We start from the raw sequence: 22,461 nt of genomic DNA, 5'->3' as shown, positions 1-22,461 counted from the left end.
ACAGACGGACAGACATGACGAATCCGTAAGGGTTCCGTTTTTTGCCATTTGGCTACGGAATCCTAAAAAAACATGCTCATCCTTTTCTTTTGGGTGCTAGTACTAGTGTAAGACAAAGATATTAAATGCTGATTTAAACTTTCACGATTTTTACACATTATTAAATTGTACAACGGGACTTAATCGCGTATCTAAGTTTTAAGATTTACCTCCGACGTTTCGAAGACGGCGTTGTCCCTGTGGTCTCGGAGAAGACACTTAAAACTTAGATACGCGATTAAGTCCCGTTGTACAATTTAATAAAGATATTATGATTTATGATTCTCTCTGCCTAAGTATGTTTGAAATGAGACAGCCATTTGACAAACCATATGTAGGTACCTATAGCTGGTCAAGCAGATCTTGTCAGTAAAATAAGGCGCGAAATTCAAATTTTCTATGGGACGATATCCCTTCGCGCCTACATTTTTCAAATTTGCCGCCTTTTTCTACTGTCAAGATCTGCTTGACCAAGTATACCTACTTACTTTACTGACCTATAAATACTAAACTTAAACACGAATTACGCGTCAAAAAATTAAAATTTTATTAACACACACTTATTAAGTAAATTATGCCAAATAAACAAAAATAGGTGAACATTTGATCAAACACATTTTCAGCTATTTCCTTACTCAAAAACAATTAACCTTTGCCGTTCGTAAATCGTCAATTTTCTACAGGGTAATGTAATACATCGGAATAAGGTATATTATTAGTTAAAAAATATTTTTCAGCTGCAAAGCTTTATTTTGCAATCGTACAATTTCATTTACCGGCAATATCGAGCACCTGCAATAATACGAGCACCTTTAGCATGAATTAAGATTTTCTCAACGGTAAATGTTGGTGATCGTTATGGTACGTTCAACTTTGCTTCTACAAGTTTTGTTAAATATTTCGTAAATAGCTTAGGTTAATAGTTAATACATGGTTAATACTGAGAGGCTACCGCGAAAACCGAAATTCGCAAATTGCGGGGATCTAGCTTTCTCTTTTACTCCAATGAAGGCGTACCTAATTAATTAGAGTGATAGAGATTTTCGCGGTTATAGCCCTAGTAATCAAAATCAAACTCTATTGTATTGTATTTGATATTTGGCCAGGCGTGGCTCACTCCGCGATTTCGTCGCTTTGCTACAGGTAGCTAAAAGTACATCCGTTCCACACCAATTTTGGTGGCTAGCCATAAGCCGCGCGTGGCGCTGTCGCCACCTAGCGGCCATATCTGTGCTGATCGTAACAGACGCGTTTTGTTAGAGAGTGAGTCTTCTGTACCTACTATTATTTATTCTGTGATTTGGCACACGAATTATCGAACTTCCCGGCTAGCGCTGTCCCGGTATTTTCACACGGCTTACTTGGTGAGCCCGGGGTCCACTCGGCAACCTAATCCCAAGAATTGACGTAAGCACTAGTTTTCACGAAAGCGACTGCAGTGCCATCTGACCTTCCAACCCAAAGTTAAAAGTAGTCCTCACGATGATTTCCTTCTTCGAAAATCGATTGATAAAAATATCAAAATTATATTCATTTTTATTTGCACAAGAAAAATATATAATTATTACTTAGAGGTACCTATAGATTATGTACAAAAGGCATTTTCTACCAGTTAACCTTATAATAGTCTCGATTCAAGAAACTTATCGGTTAGAGCCCGCGATCTTCGGTTTAAGGCTGCGTTTCCACCAGAGATGTGCCAGGATGCGTAGCGAGGTATAATATGAATTTGTAAAGAACCTATGGATATTGTCTACTAAAGCAACGCTAAGCGAGGATAGATAAATGAACTGATTCTATTGTTTCTTAACAAACATCCCTCCCTGGCCTCACTAATACTCGTACGCATCCTCGTACGTCACTGGTGGAAACGCAGCCTTAAACCGAAGATAGCGAGTTCGAGCCCCGGCTAGGCTGCTAGGCCACCAACGCTTTTTCATGCTATAATCTGCTAGATACACAGACCAACTGCCCTCTTAAGCCAATTAGCGGTATCTCAAATTAAAATTTAATGCAAACAAATTACTTTAAATACCATTTTCAACATTATTTGTTTTTAAGATACCGCTACGCTTAAGGGGGCAGAATAGATAAATATAGTTGGTCAAACCAAATTTTCAGTCAGTCAGGATTATAGGAAATCAACCAATTAACCACTGAAAAATATAATTTCTAATAAGATTTTCATCAAAAAACGCAGTAACGAACGGATTACCTCAAACGCATTTTCTATGGATTTGACGTTTGTTTGTTTTTGTTTCCATGATAAGACACGTAAGGATGAATACCTACACTTTAATGGCTTATATATCTCATCCGAGTCAGATCCGACGAGTGCATTCCAGTGGGGCTAGGTACCTCTGTTATTGTTTACTGCGCCATATTGTGTGGTGTTTATATCTATATCGAGTCAACAAGCAACTGACGATCACACGACACTGTACTAAAATGTTTAATTTACGACGGTGAATATTTAGGTGCGGTACCTATATAATACGAGAAACACCATCTGTGCCTACAAATTATAAAACACCTACTTATAGAGTACGTAGGTACCTACTATAATAGTAGGTAAGGTGTATTCGGGTATTTCCGAATGACGAATATTGATTTTACAATTATTTTCGGGATTACCTGATTTCCGGAATTACCCGAATAAACCTTGCCTACCTAAAGTCTATTTTTATAATCGGTAAACTAAAATGACATTTCATAGTATGAACTTCATGTTTCATTTCATACTATGAAATGTCATTTTAGTCTACCGAATAAAAAAATAGACTTTAGTACTACTATTTGTCAATAATATGTCTTGATGAGTCAAATATAGACAATGTTCTTTGTTATGTTACCGCTCATGTAAATTCTAATAGTACTTAAATATTAAATACTATTAAATTAAGTAATCATTTCTGCAACTCATTAGTTAAATTACCTACTTACGCAAAATAAAATATTTTACCTTAATTACTTTGGCAGGAAACCAAATTTCTCTCGCCTCGAGAAAGTTTAAAAAGATATCCGGTGCTGCCAGCTAGGTACTCAAAATATCTGGTGATTCATGGAATCGCTATAAATAGGCAACTTTTTAGACCCGGCATGGTGCAGATTCGCAGAACGGGTTCTAATTCTAAGTTAAATGCTCCACACACCTTACTTAATTCAGTAAGTGGCGATAGGGATGCAGCAATACGTAGAAGAAAGATGCAGATATGTCTAACGTGTCTAACGTACAGCTGCGTCCCTGTCGTCAGTTATTGAATTAAGTAAGGTATGTATTAGTTTTTTGAAGCACGATTTTTTTTAAGTTTTTAGCTTACAATTAGTTGCACAAGTTCTTTTACATACATACATTGCAAAAAATATACGATTTTTAATTTAATAATAGTAGCAACATTAAAGTTTAAATGTCAACTTGACATAAGATTTGACGTCTTCAAACTTATTCAAGGCAAGTATAAAAACGTGGCTCGGGTAAACTTTAGACAAACAATATAAGAATTGAAGTCTAAAAAAATCTTACAAAGTGTATTTTTACAGTATTTACTTATTTAAGTTCATAAGGCTACAGTTATTTAAATATAAATACATAAATCATAAAACTCATAAAATGGGCATATTTACAAAGCTGGTATCTCAAACAGCTTCATCTGTCACTCTTGTTTTTGTAGGAGTACACAGAGAAAGTGCATTTTACGCAAAATAAATACGATTACACCTTATATTTAGCTATCAAATGGATTCTAACTGCTCGACGCACTAATTAACTTTCTATTTACCGCTAAAGTTTATTAACAGTGCACTTGGTGAGTGATTCACACGTATTTTAAATGACAATGTTGGGATAATTGTTTGGTTTTAAAACATAGTTGTTGTTATGATTTTGTTGTTTAAATCGTTGATTAGTGATCAATTGGTGCGTGTGTCGACTCGATTTAGCTCGTAAAGGTTTGTTTACGCTTCTTTTTAAGATTTTATTTGTGCTTGGAGTACTGAAATTATACTTATTAACTAGAAAAAGGTTAATCTTCTTATTTTAATTGTTTGCGTTGTAAATGTTTGTTTCTCTTGTGTTTTATATGGATTAGATCTTAATGCTAGTACTGTGATATATCAAGATTTTTTATGTACCAAGGGAGATCATAGCTATAGCTCAAATCAATTATCTCATTATAAACTAATTTGCAACTGTTATAATACATTTTAAAGTCGGCCTTGTCTTTCACTTTATGAAAATTGTATTCATTCAATTATTTTATGGCAACTAGGAAAATAAATAACTTTTGTATTAGTATGCTTGTTTGCCGCATAGGTAAATTCAAAATTTCATTCAGTTTATCAACCCATTTTGTTTCCACTAGCTTAGAGTCTTAAAATACTTCATTTTAGAAACATAATTAAAAACTATTGCTATTTGCCTATCATACACATTCCGTTATCTTAATTTAATAATAGCGTGTGGGAATTGTTGAATGATAATAATTATTATTGCAAAGCTTACACTGCATCCTCTTTGTCATAAAAATGATAGGTATAAAGATAATATGCAAATCGCATGCAAATAATAGTGATATAATTATTTAAATGAGAATATTAAACACAGAATCTCATTGTTAGGAAATGAATTGGTTATATCCTCTTTTCTTATGCGCACTGCCAAGGAATGGAATTCCTTGCCGGCGTCTATATTTCCGAGCTCATATAACCCGGCAACCTTCAAACCAAGGGTGAACAGGCACCTTCCAGGCAGGCTCGCTCCATCGTAGGACACGTCTTCGCCTCGGCTAGTCTGTGGCCATGAGTAATTGAGTAAGCCCATTTATAATTTAAAAAAAAAATATGTGAAAATTACCTAAGGTCAATGTGCTGATACAAGCTCAGAGATGCGATTTATTTGAAATACTTCTATTTAAAATGCAAATACAAAATGCAAAATACCTATTTTGTATTTTGCATTTAAATGCCTTTTAGTAAAAACCATTTTGTATTTTATTTGAAATACTTTTCGAGACGTATTTTGCATTTTTAATATTCATTTCAAAATGCAAAATACTTTGTGATTAAGTTTAGCCAACATTACCAGTCAAACAAAATGAAATGAACGAATGACGCTTGTATTGCCGAATTTGACCGATAGAGGCGCCTGCTAGCGCCTGGCGCCAGCGCCAGGGGGCCGATTTTTGAAATTCGACCGCTCGATTTCGTGTATTTCGTTCAGTAATATCTCCACTACTAGGCATGTAAATTCTACTAATAGAATCAAAAACGAGTGGTCAATACCACTAAATTCACAATTTATATCGCTCGTATTTAAAAAATCAGCATCTAGCCGTTTTCCACCGATTTTCGAGTGACGAAATCGAGCGATCGAAATTCAAAAATCGCCCCCCTGGTATTGTTAAAAAGCGTAATAAATAAAAACTGATGTTTTTTTTCACTTTTTAACAATACCAGTCCAGTTGTTATTAATAAAAGAAAAGTGTAATAAAAATAAAATAAGAACTAGATGCACAATCAACCGAAATAAATGGCCACACAAGTCACAAAATGGAGCCATGGCTCTCTTTTCGTTAGTCTAGTTTTTTACATTATTTTAAGTGAGTATTATTTCCTTTATTTATTTCTCTTCTTAGGTTGTTTTTTTACAATATGTATAATAATAATAAAATAATAATTTGAGCCTATATACGTCCCACTGCTGGGCACAGGCCTCCTCTCATGCGCGAGAGGGCTCGGGCTATAGTCCCCACGCTAGCCCAATGCGGATTGGGGACTTCACATACACCTTTGAATTTCTTCGCAAATGTATGCAGGTTTCCTCACGATGTTTTCCTTCACCGAAAAGCTAGTGGTAAATATCAAATGATATTTCGTACATAAGTTCCGAAAAACTCATTGGTACGAGCCAGGATTTGAACCCGCGACCTCCGGATTGACAATATGTATATAAAATTAAAATATAAAAACACTTAAAAAACAATATAAAAAATATTATAAACACATTATAAAAAACCTAACCTAGGGTGCCGCCAGCATCGGGGCAAGGCCCAAGCTGCCGGTGGTCAGGGCCGCAGAGAGAGGAACCGACGGTCTATTATTAATAACATAACAGAATTTATTGATACGCGTACTGATAAATATGACCAAAATGTCATGTATAAGGTGCCATGCCATGTTATTAGACGTTTTTGTTCGGCTCGGCATTGTGTCTCTATTTCTCATGATAAATACCTAAAATAAATAAAAATATCTGAGATTTGGTCAAAAGGTATTTTATTTTGAAAAAGTATTTTGAAAATACCTATTTTGCATTTAGCATTTGAAATACAAAACGCAAAACTATTTGGTATTTTGCATTTGAAATAGTAAATCTGAAAAGTATTTTGCATTTTGTATTTAAATGCTTTTTTAAAACCATTTTGTACATCTCTGTACAAGCTCTTTCATCAGCATCACTTTTAACTCTCGCCATAGAGAAATATAGTAAGACAAGAGTGCTCACTCCATCCATACATCAGTTAGACTAGTAATTTCAGCGTCTACATCTAGCATTGAGTAGCGGTGTAGTAGCGGAACTATCAGTACTGCTGCTTGCTTCACAATAGATGTAGCACCGACCGGAAAGTCTTATCTCAACAGCATAAGACTTTCCGGTCGGTGCTACATCTATTGTCAAGTAGCAGTACTGATAGTTCCGCTACTCAATGCTAGATGCTAAGAGTCTTATTGGTACTAAAACTGATGTATGGAGTGAGCAATCTATGTATTTTTTCTCTATGCTCTAGCTTTTGTACAAACGGCAACACTTTTAACTGTCCATTGGTGGACCTTATGCCTCTTGTAATTTAGGGTTAGCGAACTGTATAATTATTTCTTTTCAAATTGGGCAATCTAATAAAACAAAGTTGTTACCTAAAAACACAACTGAGTCTACATTTTGAGTATAAAATAATTCGAAATATATGGTTGTTTAGTATTTGCCAAAAACCGGTTCCGATCCCTGTAATTTGTACATCAGAAATATTATTTAAAATATTTTTTCTTTGTACAGTGTGCAATGGAACGCACGGCGGCGCTCCGCGGCGCGGCGCCGCGCTGGAGCCTCGCCGGCGACCAGCAGCTCCTGGACCTGCTTCAAGACATACACCAGGTACCTTCTTTTTAGGGTTCCGTAGCCAAATCGCAAAAAACGGAACCCTTAGGGATTCGTCATGTCTGTCTGTCTGTCCGTCTGTCCGTCCGTATGTCACAGCCACTTTTTTCCGAAACTATAATAACTATACTGTTGAAACTTGGTAAGTAGATGTATTATGTGAACCGCATTAAGATTTTCACACAAAAATATAAAATCCCATACTTAGAACTGAAACACAAAATTTCTTTTTTCATCAAACCCATACCTCTGGGGTATCTATGGATAGGTCTTTAAAAATGATATTGAGGTTTCTAATATCATTTTTTTCTAAACTGAATATTTTGCGCGAGAGACACTTCCAAAGTGGTAAAATGTGTGTCCCCTCCCCCTTGTAACTTCTAAAATAAGGGAATGATAAAACTATAAAAAATATATGATGTACATTACCATGCAAAGTTCCACCGAAAATTGGTTTGAACGAGATCTAGTAAGTAGTTTTTTTTAATACGTAATAAATCGCCTAAATACGGAACCCTTCATGGGCGAGTCCGACTCGCACTTGGCCGCTTTTTTTATCTACATACTAGCGACCCGCCCCGGCTTCGCACGGGTTAACAAATTATACAAAAACCTACCTCTTGAATCACTATCTATTAAAAAATACGCATCAAAGTCCGTTGCGTAGTTTTAAAGATCTAAGCTTACATCGGGACAGACACCGGGAAGCGACTTTGTTTTATACTATGTAGTGATTTAAAAGAAGCCTTTATCAATGAGATATCTCGGCTCCGATGGTTTCAATAAGTGTTACCTACTAGATATCAAAAAACTGTTCACGAATTTCGCAGTTTTAGACAAGTGTTCCGCCAATATGGGGTGAAAAACTCCAATATCAGTTACTACATAACCCCTAGCTTCAAATAGTTGCGCCCTACTGTCTCTTGTATGTCGAGATAGACCGTACGCTTGTTTACCACTTTAAAAAGTGCATGAACAGTACATAACAAGTCTAATTACGAAAAAAATGTTTATCTTTGTCCAATTAATATGCTAATAAACTCGCTGGCATAACAAAATGAAATTAAGATCTTGTTACGCGGTGAAAGTGTATGCTAATTGTTATTTCACCTTTCGTAAGAAAAGTGGCGTGAGTATTGTTGCTGAAAGTCCATTTCAGGGTTCCGTAACTAAAGGGTACTAATTTCGTTTCTATCTTTGAAAATCAACTCATCCGATTAAAAAATCGGTGATTATTTAACCTCTTAACCTCCCTGGCAACACATGAAGTATATACCTATGTATGAACTAGCGACCCGCCCCGGCATCGCACGGGTTAACAAATTATACATAAACCTTCCTCTTGAATCACTCTATCTATTAAACCGCATCAGAATCCGTTGCGTAGTTTTAAAGATCTAAGCAAACATAGGGACAGACAGACAGCGGGAAGCGACTTTGTTTTATACTATGTAGTGATAGTGATACTGTATGTATAAACTGTATGGAGGGTTTGGTCACTTTTCCTTTAGGATATGCCATTTATCTCAGTTTATCACTAACCGCTTATAAAAACAAGTCCCCCCGGCACGTCTGTGTGTCTGTTTGTTCGCGATAAACTCAAGAACTACTGAACAGATTTTCATGCGGTTTTCAACTATCAATAGAGTGATTCTTGAGGAAGGTTTAGGTGTATAAAATGTTAAAGTTTTGTGTAACCCGTGCCAAGCCGGGGCGGGTCGCTTGTGATACATACTATATAGTAAAGTATAACCATGTTTCGACTCTTAACTAAAATGTTTTAGAAGCTTTTAAAACCTAACTAGGTAAGGTTTTTTATATTAAAAGAAAAGAAAATTCACTGCCCCGAGCCAGATACAACTTCCTTCGGTGTAACTTCCACAAAGAACACTTTAATATTTATTTAAACTTTATTGTACAAAATACAAAAAAATAGTTACTAATGTCGGACTCCTATGATGTTTTTTAGGAAAATACACTTTATATGTTCCCTAGCTAAATATTTGCCTGACATACTTAAAATAATAAGCCTACTATATGTGGCGTCCCATTCCATGCTTAAAGGCTCCATGTGCATCCTTCTCTCTGAAAAGCCACATATAGCAACCTAATCTATTAACAATTATTATTACAGAGAATAATCTCGAAATGCAACGAGACAAACAAGAGATTGGAAGAAATGTCGCGGGGGCTCCGAGACGCCAGCGTCAATCTACAGAATGTCAATAACAAGTGAGTTTCATGTCAAATTAACGTCATCCTAGCTTCAGCCCGCGGTTTCGTCTGCGTAGAATTAGTACTTCCAGTAGAAAGTGCCTAAAGCGCCCAAATAAATGTAATGCATCAAGGGGTGTCGGTCGAAGTATTTTATAGATGGCGTCAGCATAGCTTGCCCTGACAATCCCAAATATCCCAATCCCAATTGTGTCAAAAAAAATCGGTTAATATTCGGCAGTTCGAACCGAACTATTCGGTCGAATACGAACATTGAAAAATATGCCAAACATGACAAAAACCGAATAATTACCGAATATTCGGCCCATTTCTACTGTTAACCCCTCACCTTTTCAGGTTCCTAGCTCTGAGCAACACGCAGTTCGTGGAAAGCCGAGTTTACGAGGACGACGCCGATGTGGCACCCCCCGCCGTCGAGAAGGTAACTGGAACAAAGGACCAAATTGAATCTCATTAGTTACTAACAAAGTTATTAACCGCTGTAATAGATGGTGCTGTACGGCACCATGTTTTATGGTTAATGGTGGAACGTCAACTTTTGACAAGCAGAACTACCTTATAATGTACGGATCTGTGCAGCGCCATCTACTTCACCTGTCAAATTAATTTATCTTTTATCCCTTTCATAAAAAATACACAAGTCAAAATGACAGATAAATTAAACGATTAATAGTTAGCTATTAGAATTTCCTGCCTTTTTCTGTTGACTCGGATTGCCAGACTATAAAAATATTATCTCTAATACTACAGGTACCGCCAAAACCTAAAGACCTAGCTTCAGACCTAACGAAGCTGAAAGAGAGCTTACAAATCCTGGAGACCTACCATGAGCCCCTCCTCATCGTGAGGGACAGTGACAGCGATAGCGATAGTGATGAGAACGATGACAGGCAAGTCAATTATACAGTTTGTACAGTTAGGGTAGGGTTGAAACACTTGAAACGGCAGTCATCAGAAACAATAGTAGCGTCTATCTTAGCTAAACACATTTTTGACATTATCTCTGTGACAGTTCAAGGTAGAGGGTTGAAATTCAGAGTGATTACTAGTTATGAGGCGGCAAACAACTGACATTTACTAATTCAACTATTCCTCACAGGAGCCACATAACCTCCCTAAGCCTTCTAGACCCTTAAAAAAAAGGGTGGTGTTACAATTTGGTGCCTATGACCAGGATACATGGCTGTTTAATGTTTATACTGCAAAATCGCAATGTTATTACTTGCTTGTTACAGTTGTTATTGTATCTTCTTTATTTTATTTAAATTTTTATTTATGTTCCTGTATATTTGCAGGTTGGTCCTAAAGCCTAAAGACTTGTACGCGGACAGACCTCTGCCCTACATCATAGGCTCACAAGCGTGGAAGAGCAAATGGCATGCAGGTAAACTATAACCTATTTATTACATACATTTATATTTATTTATTAATAACAAAAGTTATGCACTAAAAATTACATAATGTAGTTAGACCAAGATAACTCTGCAATGATTTTGACAGCACAGACTATGCAAGTGTTAGTGACACGTCATAATTTCATAGAAGTTTGACGTTTAAAACAACACTTGCACAGCAGCAACACTTGACTTGCTTGACTTGCAGTCTGAGCTATCTAAATCGCTGCAGACTTATCTTGGTCTAACTCTAATCAAGTATTTGGGTCTTAATATATGCCTGAAAATAAATAATTTAAAATATTCTTTATTTATGTAGGGCTGTAGGCCTAGCAAAAAGCACTTATGTATTGACTAATTTCATTACCGTCTGCAGAATATACAATCAAGTGTATATTGTTTCAGGCCTGGTCCCAGATGAGAGTGACTCCGACAGCTCAACATCGAGGGTCCAAGAGGTGGAACAGTATTCAGAGTCTGAGGAAGAACGGCCCGTGGAACACTACATGCCAGATAGGACGGTAAGATATCTGTAGGGTCGCGGGCCGCAAGTGACAGGTTCACGGGCCGCAAGTGACAGGTTCACGGGCCGCAAGTGACAGGTCCACGGGCCGCAAGTGACAGGTTCGCGGGCCGCAAGTGACAGGTTCACGGGCCGCAAGTGACAGGCTCACGGGCCGCAAGTGACAGGTTCACGGGCCGCGAGTGACAGGTTCACGGGCCGCAAGTGACAGGCTCGCGGGCCGCAAGTGACAGGTTCACGGGCCGCAAGTGACAGGCTCACGGGCCGCAAGTGACAGGTTCACGGGCCGTAAATGACAGGTTCACGGGCCGCAAGTGACAGGTTCACGGGCCGCAAGTGACAGGCTCGCGGGCCGTAAATGACAGGTTCACGGGCCGCAAGTGACAGGTTCACGGGCCGCAAGTGACAGGTTCACGGGCCGCAAGTGACAGGCTCGCGGGCCGCAAGTGACAGGCTCACGGGCCGCAAGTGACAGGTTCACGGGCCGCAGGTTGCCGACCGCTGGTCTAGGCAATAAGATTTTTTTGGCGCGTTGTCTGTATCAATAATTTAGACTATTTAGACCTTGACTGTACAAAGAGACCTCTGCCCACTAGTGGGCCATGTGTAGACTTATGATAATGATACTATATTATCGTTGCAGATGTCTACAAGCACGCTGTCTCTACAATCGGAAGCGCCCGTCTCTGTCTCTCCCGCACGTCCGTCCCCTGCCGCCGTGGCTGCGGACTTAGCTCGACGACTGGGGGGAGATATTAAGGTAAAATAAAATAAAAATAAAAAAAATTAAGGTAAACATCATATACAGTTTAACGATTCGAGACGATCAAAATTATCTTAACACAACGCTTTGTTGTTGAGAGGATTCAAGCCTGTATAGATCATTTTGTACACCTGGTTCGCTAGATAATTCTGTACCTGAATTGTATGTGTTAGTAGGGAGTATTACTGCAATGTTCTGCCGCCAGAGTGCAGCACTAGCGCCTTTAGTAAACCATAGAGTGACTTATACATACTGTGCCTTAAACTGTTTTATAACAAGATTTTTTTACAAAGGGCCTACCGGGAAACGCGAAGTCGAAACTCAGCTATCAGGCCGCGTAGCCAAAGTACCAATCGCTAACGCTCCGTAGCGATCGAAACGCAACTGTCCCTGTCGCACTAATATGGAAGAGTGATAGAGAGACACAAAGCGATTCGATAGCGAAGCGATAGCGATTGTCACCTTGGCTAGGCCGCCTGCCTCTTTATCGCTCGAATATGCAAGAGTGATAGAGAGGTTAGATAAGAAAATTTCGACTCTCTCGTTTGCGGTAGACCCTTAGATTGTGACTGTAGGAGTGGCGCCCCCTACGCAGAGTTTCGCGTAATATTCCCTATTGTAAAATACAGATTAAATACTTATCTAAATATCCTGGTCACGGCACCAAATTGTAATGTAATGCTACGATCAACTATCATAGTCACTTTACTACTTATTTATAAACTAGCGACCCGCCCCGGCTTCGCACGGGTTTACAAATTATACATAAACCTTCCTCTTGAATCACTCTATCCATTAAAAAAACCGCATCAAAATCCGTTGCATAGTTTTAAAGATCTATGCATACATACAGACAGACAGACAGCGAGAAGTGACTTTGTTTTATACTATGTAGTGATTGATTTTAATTTTTACACTAATAACATTTTTGAGTTTGTTTATTTATTCATGAATTATGTTTCACAGATACCGGAAAGAGAGCCGGTGTATACCCAACCGGAAACTGTCCCCCGGAAGTTGTACAAACCACAGGAGCCGTTAGCCAGTAAGATATTTCCAAAATTATTTTCCACCATTTCATTTTTAAATATTTAGAAAGAGATTCTGCTCAAAACACATTTTGACTTATTAACTTTCTTGGTACTTTTAATATAAATAGAATTCGCATGATCGTCAGGATAATAAAAAAACCGGCCAAGTTCGAGTCGGGCTCGCGTTCCAAAGGTTCCGAACATTAAGTCCGACTTACGCTTGACTGCACATTTTTAATAGGTTTTGTTGTCATTATTTATCAAATTATCTGTATTATTTCCAAAATTTTAGACCCAGTAGTTTCGGAGATAAAGAGGGGGGGGGGGGGGGATGGTCGGACAGACAGACAGACGCGCGAGTGATCCTATAAGGGTTCCGTCTTTTCCTTTTGAGGTACGGAACCCTAAAAATATGGAAAAATCCGTTTTCAGTGCCCAGAAAAGTATATGTTATGCCAAGAAGTTATTAAAAAAATGAAAATCACTCATTACAAACCGAAATAACTCACTCAGTCATTGATCAACATTTCTTAAGTTACACTTGTTTCAGCAACAATCTTCCCCGACGAGCCACCCCCACTAGACGACCAGTCAAGCGACGACGACATTTTCGCGGAGCTGCACAAAACTCAACCTAAACCCCATAGCAATAGAGTCGACGATCTCTTCGACTTTAGCAACAAGCCGAGTGGGCTAGAAGAGGCGTTGTTTGGAACGCCAAAGGTAAATACAGTGAAATCTCGATAATCCGGCACTTCGAAGGTCCGGTATACCCAGTAATCCGGCACTAGAATTTTCTTTGAATTTAGTATTTTAATAAAATTTAATTCTACGACATGCTAAAAAACATCAAAATAATAGGCAAATTTGCTCTAACTTCCAGTAATCCGAATTTTCCAGTAATCCGGCTCTTGTGTCATCATTGGTGCCGGATTAGTGAGATTGTACCCTAAATGTGACAATAAGGGCCACTTGCACCATTCACTAACCCGGGGTTATCAAATATCAAATATCAAATATCAACATTTATTCAGCAAATAGGCCACAAGGGCACTTTTACACGTCAATATGGAATTTACATACAGCAAAAAAAAAACACATCAATAATTATAAAATACAACTAAGCCGTAAATATCAAATCAAACTAACATAGAGATGTATAAAGCCTCTAAATGTCGAATTACAAAAAACGCAATAACAATAGTATTGAAAAAAAAAACAAAGATACAAAAACTATAATCTAAAATTATTTAGAGATGTAAATGTCTCTAAGTGTCATCATAACTAAAAGATTACAATATATAGTAGTTAATCAAATTATCCTTAGAGATGTATAGGGTCTCCAAGAGTCAAAATCCTGTATACCTAATTAAAACATTCATTAAATTAAAGAAAATGATAGTAAAAATAAAATAGCATACGAGAACCGAATGAGGTGTGTCCATGTAATTATACTCAAAAATAAAGTAACTAAATATAATAGCTCGTGTTAGCTTAAATTGACCAGTCTCCACAAACAGCACCCGTTCACGAGTATGACGCGTATCTCAGCCATCGCCTCTCTCAACCTTCATTCGGGAAAGTGGCGACCCGATCAACAACGCCACCGTAAGCAAAGACTTTAAGCGAGCATGACATATTCAAGCTGCCGGGCCATATTAATATTTAAATTGTAATAACGTATAGCTGTGAGACACAACATTTTGTTCTTGTATGTTACATGAAAAACGGTATATCTTCACATAATTACTAAGCAAAATGCCCTATATTGACTAAGAGATGTATAGGTCTCTCAAGTGTCAGAATCATTAAAAATATAAATATGTACAAACAAATTAAAAATAAAATTAAAACTTAGAGATGTATAAGGTCTCCAAGTGTCAAAAACTAAAATTAAATTAAGCAATATAAACAATATACCTAATTAATCGAGAACATGATGGTCTCATGTGTCAATTCTACTGGACACTAGCATGATTAATTCACAATGAAAAGAAAAAAAAAAAAAAAAAAAGAAAAGAAAAACAATACATATTAACTCTTATTATACTATCGAAATCAAGCTGCCGGCCTAAAGGCATCTCTATCATCTATAAAATCATTTACAGTGTAGTACGCCTTACTCAACAAGGAGCGCTTAATGTGTGACTTAAATTTGATAAGTGGTAAATTCGCTATATCAGTGGGAACTTTGTTATAAAAACGTGTACAGTTCCCGACGAACCGGTTAACCGGTTAAACCTGGAGTGACCATTACCAGTACAATTTGACACTGGGTTAACGGCTTAACCGGTTAACCCCGGGTTAGTGGATTGGTGCAAGTGGCGCTAAGAAAACTAGTGAGCTCGCAAACCCCCATGGCTCCGCCATTTTGAATATTTTCAATAAATTGAGCTACCAAGACCTCATCCATGAACAGCAAATATTTCCACCATATGGGCCTTATACTTATAGCACAGGGCGGACACGCCATACATCAAAAATCATTTGCGTTTATATGTGTGCACGGCACGTCTGTACACGCGTCATGGTGTATGTGTGGGTAAGTCGCTTTACTGAGAGCACGCCAGAAGTCCGTCAGATTCATGTCGCGGGGCGAGGTAACGCGAGTCGGGGCGGGGCGGTGCGTGGCCGTTCTGTATGATAATACTATTACTTATTCTGTGCTTATACTAAATAACTAAATACTTCAACTTCTTCAACTTCAACATTTATTCAGCAAATAGGCCACAAGGGCACTTTTACACGTCAACATTGAATTTACATACAAGCAAAATAATAATAATTATACATCAACAATTATTAAATACAACTACAACTACCAAATCAAACTAACGTAATACAATTACTTAGAGATGTATAAGGTCTCTTAATGTCGAATTACATAAAAAAACTATAATAATAATAATATTAAAATAAAAACAAAACAGATACATGGAAAAAAAAATCTAAACTTATTTAGAGGTGTAAATGTCTCTAAGTGTCAGAACTAAAAAATAACATAGTTTATCAAATTATCCTTAGAGATGTATAGGGTCTCCAAGGGTCACAATCCTGTATGATTAACACATTACGAGAAAAAAAAAACATACGAGAACCGAATGAGGCGTCTCACTGCAATTAAATTAAAAAATAAAGTTACTGAATATATTCGTGTTAGCTTAAACAGACCCGTCTCCACAAACAGCACCCGTTCACGAGTACGACGCGTATCTCAGCCATCAGTGTAAAAATAAGTTTTTAAGACATAAGTGAACCATAATTTAACTGATGCTTTTAATTTTTTTTCTCTTTCAGGTACAAACAAGTGAAAACACAGACAAACCTCGGTTCCCCGAAGATTCGGAACCGGAAATACCGGAGACACCAAAGACAGTTATTATAGAACCATCTGAAGACACTATCAAAGTAAGTAACTCTTCTTCATCCGTTAAAACAGCGGTCGGCAACCTACGGCCCGCGAGCCTCCCTGGCTATTTTGTATGTAATATCATAGAGAAAAAAATACATAGAGTGCTCACTCCATACATCAGTTTTAGCACCAAAAAGACTATTAGCATCTAGCATCGAGTAGCGGAACTATCAGTACTGCTACTTGACAATAGATGTAGCACCGACCGGAAAGTCTTATGCTGTTGAGATAAGACTTTCCGGTCGGTGCTACATCTATTGTCAAGTAGCAGTACTGATAGTTCCGCTACTCGATGCTAGATGTAGACACTGAAATTAATAGTCTGAACTGATGTATGGAGTGAGCACTCTATGTATTTTTTTCTCTATGGTAATATTGACAAACGACAATGTCTGATAAAGTCATAAATATTAACAAAGTGCGGCCCGCGTCAATTTCGTTAACTACTATGTGGCCCTTGGCTGCTAAAATGTTGCCGACCGCTGCTTTAAAATATTACAGCATATTTGTAAGCTAACCTTGCACCGACGTGACAAAGTGGAGAAGGCCAATATCGACGTTACGACACTATCACAATCTGTCACTGCAAAGTCGGCGCAGAGTTAGCTTGGTTTGACTCTGGTGGTTAACAAATTGAAATGAAACTAGCAACCCGCCCCGGCTTCGCACGGGTTAACAAATTATACATAAACCTTCCTCTTGAATCACTCTATCTATTAAAAAAAACCGCATCAAAATCCGTTGCGTAGTTTTAAAGATCTAAGCATACAGAACAGACAGACAGACAGACAGCGGGAAGCGACTTTGTTTTATACTATGTAGTGATGCAGAATCGTCCGGCCAAGAGTGACTTCGCCTGTACCCACTCCTGTACCTAACAAAATACATTAAAATCCTTTGTAAGAAATCTTCTATGTAACAAATTAACTTTTTAATTTACTTTTTTTTAGACTTAACTACCCGAAATCTATCATTATTTAATACCTTTCAGAAACCAGTTGGTGGCATATCCTTGTTCGGCACAAACAAGCACGCTGAAAGCATAGGGGCGGCCATCTTGAAACGGAACCGGCGGAAATCATCGACATCCGGTGATGAAAGTAACACTGAGGAAGTCAAAGAACCTGTTCAAGAAGTCAAAGAAAAGAAAGAGAGAGATATATTCGATGATCTATTTGCTAAATCTGAGAAATTAAATAAAAAGAATATCAATTCTGAAGCGGTTACACCAAAACCAGTGCAAAAAGAAGTGGATCGTCCAAAAGAAGCCAAAAAGGATATATTTAGTGATATATTTGATGATATAGATGATATATTCTCTAGTGATATTGTGGTACAGGTCAAACCAACTGTTAAGAATGATAAGTCATTGTTCAGTGATGATGATGATTTATTTGCTGAAGTGTCAACGGTTAAAAAAGATAGTGAAAAAGATAATGTGGTAAATGAAAAACCCATATTTGGTGCTAAGCCGACTACTTTATCTGGTGTTACTAATATTGAAAAAGGTGATACTAAAAAGGAAAATAAGCTTGTCAAGGAAATAAAACAAACAAAAAGCATTTTTGATTCAGACAGTGATGACGGATTATTTACGAATATTCCTAAAGATGTTAAAAGCAAAATAGATAAAGAGAGTAAACCAGCTGTAAATAAACTAAAAGATAATTTGCCTGGTGATGATGATGACGGATTATTTACCAAAAGTACCAAACCGAAATTTGCTAAAAATATTGGTAAAATGACTGAAGTTAGTAAAAAGGCCTTGTTTGATTCCGATGATGAGCTGTTCAAAGATACGAAAAATGTAAAAGAATCAAAACCACCGCAAACCCGTCCAAAAACTACTGTTGTTGCAAATATGGATGATCAGTTATTTACAGAAGCTACTGATAAACAATCAGATAAACCCGATATAATTAATTCAGTAAATGTTGAGCGCAGTGAAGTTAAAAGTACTCAAGAAATAAATATACCTTCAGTGCAGCCAACAGTGACAGATAGTATAAACAACGATATTGACAATGATATACCTCAGAAAGAATCAACACGAGAATCAACGCCAGAATCTAGCCACGATGGTTTTGATGATGAAGATATAATGGAATCAACTGTCAAAAATAATGATGATTCTGCCGATATCAAACAAGATTCTGAAAATACAGGAAGCGGGGTCCAAATCAATGATGACTTGTTTAGTAAAGCACAGCAGCCACATTTTAGTGAAAATATTTTGAGAACTACAAGAATAGCAGCGGATGAGGAAAACATACCAGAGAAAGTGCCAGATACTTTTAACGACTATGATTATGATTTGTTTCGAAGTAAACCGAAAAGCCCTAACACCGAAAATGCTAAACAAACATCGACTGAACCACCAACATCAAGTCCTGACAAAGATGACATATTTTCTGATATTTTTGATGATGTACCGCCAGTTTTCGAAAAACCGAAGGAACCTAAAAAGTCTAAAAACGTCAACGCGCTCTTTGATGACGATTCTGATGATGAAGCCCTATTTTTCAAGAAAAATGATGTTATTACCGACGAAACTCCCGATTTTAGTCCTGGCGAGGAAAGATTTGGCATTTTTAATGATGAACCGCCTGCTATAGATATCGATTTTACTCAAAAATCAAGTAAAAAGGAAGAAGTAAAAGAACCTCTAAAAACGGAAAAATTACCTTCAATGATAGATAGAACTGACAGTGTTCCAGCTAAACCGCTTGAGACTGAAAATTTTAGTAAATCAGCTGAAGAAAGCGATAATGTACAAAGCCGCGACGCTCAAGACACAACAGATAATACATCTCAAGAACCCAAAAAAGTCGGTAAACTTAAACCTATGAATATCAACATAAATGTAAACTCGCTCTTACCAGGAGCTTCTCCTAAAAAGAAACAAATTGAAAATGTCCAAGTTAAGCAAGAACACACAGCAAGTAATGAAGAATTATATAAAACTGATAAAATCGAACCCAAAATGGTAAAATCCATCAGTTTGGATGATCCAGAAATATTAGATAACAAAATATCAAAGGAAAGAGCTAAAATACAAGTAAAAAGACGACCATCGACTAGAAGGGCTAGGAAAGAAGCTGCCAGGAAATCTGCCATCGATTTTACAGATTCTAGTTTTGATAGCTCTAATGACAATAGTACTAAGGATGAAGTCAAAGAAAAAGTTGTTAAAACAGTGTATATTTTAAATGATGATGATATTTTTGGCTCTACAAAAACTGATGATAAAGGTATAGAACCTACAAAGAAACATTTGAACATAGTTGATTCCGATGAGGAATTATTTAAAAAACCAGAAAAGAAAAGTGTGAAAGATAATGTTAGAATAAACGACAGTAAATCTGTTGCACAACCTACTGTTGGAAAGAAATCTTCGTTTGATTCTAATGAAATTGATGATATGTTTAGTAAATCAATGAATACGGAAGATATTTCAAATGATGAAGTAGATAAAGTAAATAAAGTTGCTCTACATGAAGAGAAAGCAGAATTTAATGATAATGTAGCTACGGCAGTTGATGAAATTAAGAGGGAAAGTGTCAGTAATAAGTTAAGAAATAAATCATTTTTAGATTCAGATGACGATGATTTATTTAGACCGACCATTAAAAAATCATCAGTAAACACAACCAATGAGACTGAATCTGAAGAAAAACTGTTTAAAAGTGCTCAAATAACTCGAACTGATATTCAAAAAGTGAAAGAACCTAGTCTGTTTTCGAATTCAGATGAAGATGACGATTTATTTACAGCAAAAACTAAAATAACTAAACCAGAGTTAAAAACTATCAGCTCAGATGAAGATTTGTTTCAAAATAAAGGTATTGGCACTTTGGGCAAAGTTTACAATAAAACGAAAGACAATGTCAAAGAAAATAAAGCAGAAGTAAGAGACACACATAATATATTTGACGATTTCCCAGCGAAATCAATAGACAAAAATATTGAAGAAATACAGGAAAGTAAAGTTGTAAAAGAACCAATAGTAGAGAGAGTAAAAGAAAACGTAGAAAAAGCAAAAAAATCAATACTTGATGATTTGAGCGATGAAGACGATTTGTTTAAAAGTAAAAGGAAATTGATAAGTAAAAAGAATAAGAGTCTTTTTGGAGATGACGGTGATGATGATGATCTTTTTGGGACCAAACCTGTTAAAGGTAAGTTTAATCTTATCTTTAAACGAGCAATTCTTGTATAGGTATATTTCGGGGATCCCGGAAACGGCTCTAACGATTTCGATGAAATTTGCTATATGGGGGTTTTCGGGGGCGAAAAATTGATCTAGCTAGGTCTTATCTCTGGGAAAACGCGCATTTTTGAGTTTTTATATGTTCTCCGGGCATAGCTCTGTCTCCCAGATATTTTAAATTAGTAAGTCCAAAAAATATGAAAAATAATCCTTATTATACTAAAATGACGTTTCAATTGCCTCAGTTTGTCCAACCGATCTGTCATTTTACAGAAAGGTAAATTTATAAATTATAAGAAAATACTGCTCTTACTTTGAAAAGATTGTTTACGTGAGTTTTTTTTTTCAGAAATCAAACCGGATGTACGTGTCGCCCTCCCTGTGAAGGAGCCGAAAGCAGCGGAGCCGGTCTTCGTGGACCCTCTATCACTGTTCGGCGACGATGGTTAACCCTTCGACCGCCGAACACGTCAAAAGACGCGACTACGACCCAAGATTAACCTTCGTGCGTCCCGACAAGACACGACCCCACTGATTAACAGTCCGCCGGGCGATATCGGCCTGTCAGTTAGAACAAAAAGTTGACAGTTCCGAACAACTGACAGGCCGATATCATCCGGCGATATGGTATAGTTTGTAGCTTTCTAATAGAGCCCGAAGGCTAATCCTATTGTCTATTGTTAAGTAAAACCGCTCGTGCCACGTGCCACAACCGGTGTACTTCCGTTTGGCCCAAATACATTTCGCCAAATTTCACTTCCCAACAAACTTATCGCAATAGTTTCATTTCCCAAAGAAACCTTTAGCAAAGTTACACTTCGCATATAACTTATTTGGTCAAATTATCATTTGGCATGATTTTACTTTGTCAAATGTTATTAGGACAAAAACTTATTTAGCAAACGTTTTTTATTGGCTAATATTATATTCCAAAAAGATGTTTGCTCAAATTGTCACTTCGCAAATTTGGCAAATAGGCATCTCTATTTAAATTTGAACCTAAATTCGTTCTGTTAGAATTTTGAATTTATATAATATTTACTACTCAAAATCAGTAGCTTTCTCCATTCTTAGGCCCTTCTCTCACGAGGCTACTCTCAAGCGATTTGTGTTTCGTACGCGTGTCCTACGCGTCGTTTGTAAGTAGCCGCGTCGCGTCGACGAGACGCGTCGACGACACGTTTGATATCAATCGCACGCTACTAAGACAGTAGTCTGGTCGCACGCGACTCGAGTCGTATACGCGCCGTACACAAAACGACGGCGGAACAAACTTTTATTATTAATTTTGTTCAGGAGGTGGAAACTTATCCATGTTTGTATAATTATAAGCTGCCAGATTATGTCAGAAAAGATGTAACAGACGTGGATTGGGATTGAAAAAAAAATCAATTTAACAGGTCAGGAATTATATTTTTATTAAATTCCATCCGTTTGCGTAAAACATAAAAAACCAAAATGATAAAAAAAAACCAAGGTCGGGATAAAGTATTTCAAATGAAAGCAAAAATAAAAATACTGCAGGCCCTCTATTGGTATGTAAATTGTATGCCATGTAATATTTTGGGACATGTAAGTTATGCTTAATGATACATTTGACTAAATAATACTTGGTAAAATGAAAATTGACCAAGTAATTATTTGCTAAACAATAACTTGCCAAAAAAGACTATTGCTAACTGAAAAATTGCGATAAGTTGT

General features: G+C 37.1%; 1 protein-coding gene across 1 annotated transcript; it reads left to right on the top strand.

The window, feature by feature from the left end:
• The first annotated feature begins 3,693 nt into the window (after positions 1-3,693).
• Positions 3,694-21,246, top strand: LOC134660444 (WASH complex subunit 2-like). The gene is made up of 13 exons (XM_063516188.1): positions 3,694-3,845; positions 7,091-7,189; positions 9,327-9,424; positions 9,764-9,848; positions 10,178-10,317; positions 10,723-10,811; positions 11,227-11,342; positions 11,988-12,104; positions 13,074-13,152; positions 13,689-13,861; positions 16,436-16,546; positions 17,542-20,728; positions 21,110-21,246. The coding sequence occupies exons 2-13, from the start codon at positions 7,097-7,099 to the stop codon at positions 21,208-21,210; spliced, it is 4,389 nt and encodes a 1,462-aa protein (XP_063372258.1). The 5' UTR covers positions 3,694-3,845; positions 7,091-7,096; the 3' UTR covers positions 21,211-21,246.
• Positions 21,247-22,461: the final 1,215 nt, after the last annotated feature.

This window comes from Cydia amplana, chromosome 27, assembly GCF_948474715.1.
Source record: "Cydia amplana chromosome 27, ilCydAmpl1.1, whole genome shotgun sequence".
NCBI lineage: Eukaryota > Metazoa > Arthropoda > Insecta > Lepidoptera > Tortricidae > Cydia > Cydia amplana.
This window is presented reverse-complemented; position numbering and strand designations above follow the sequence as displayed.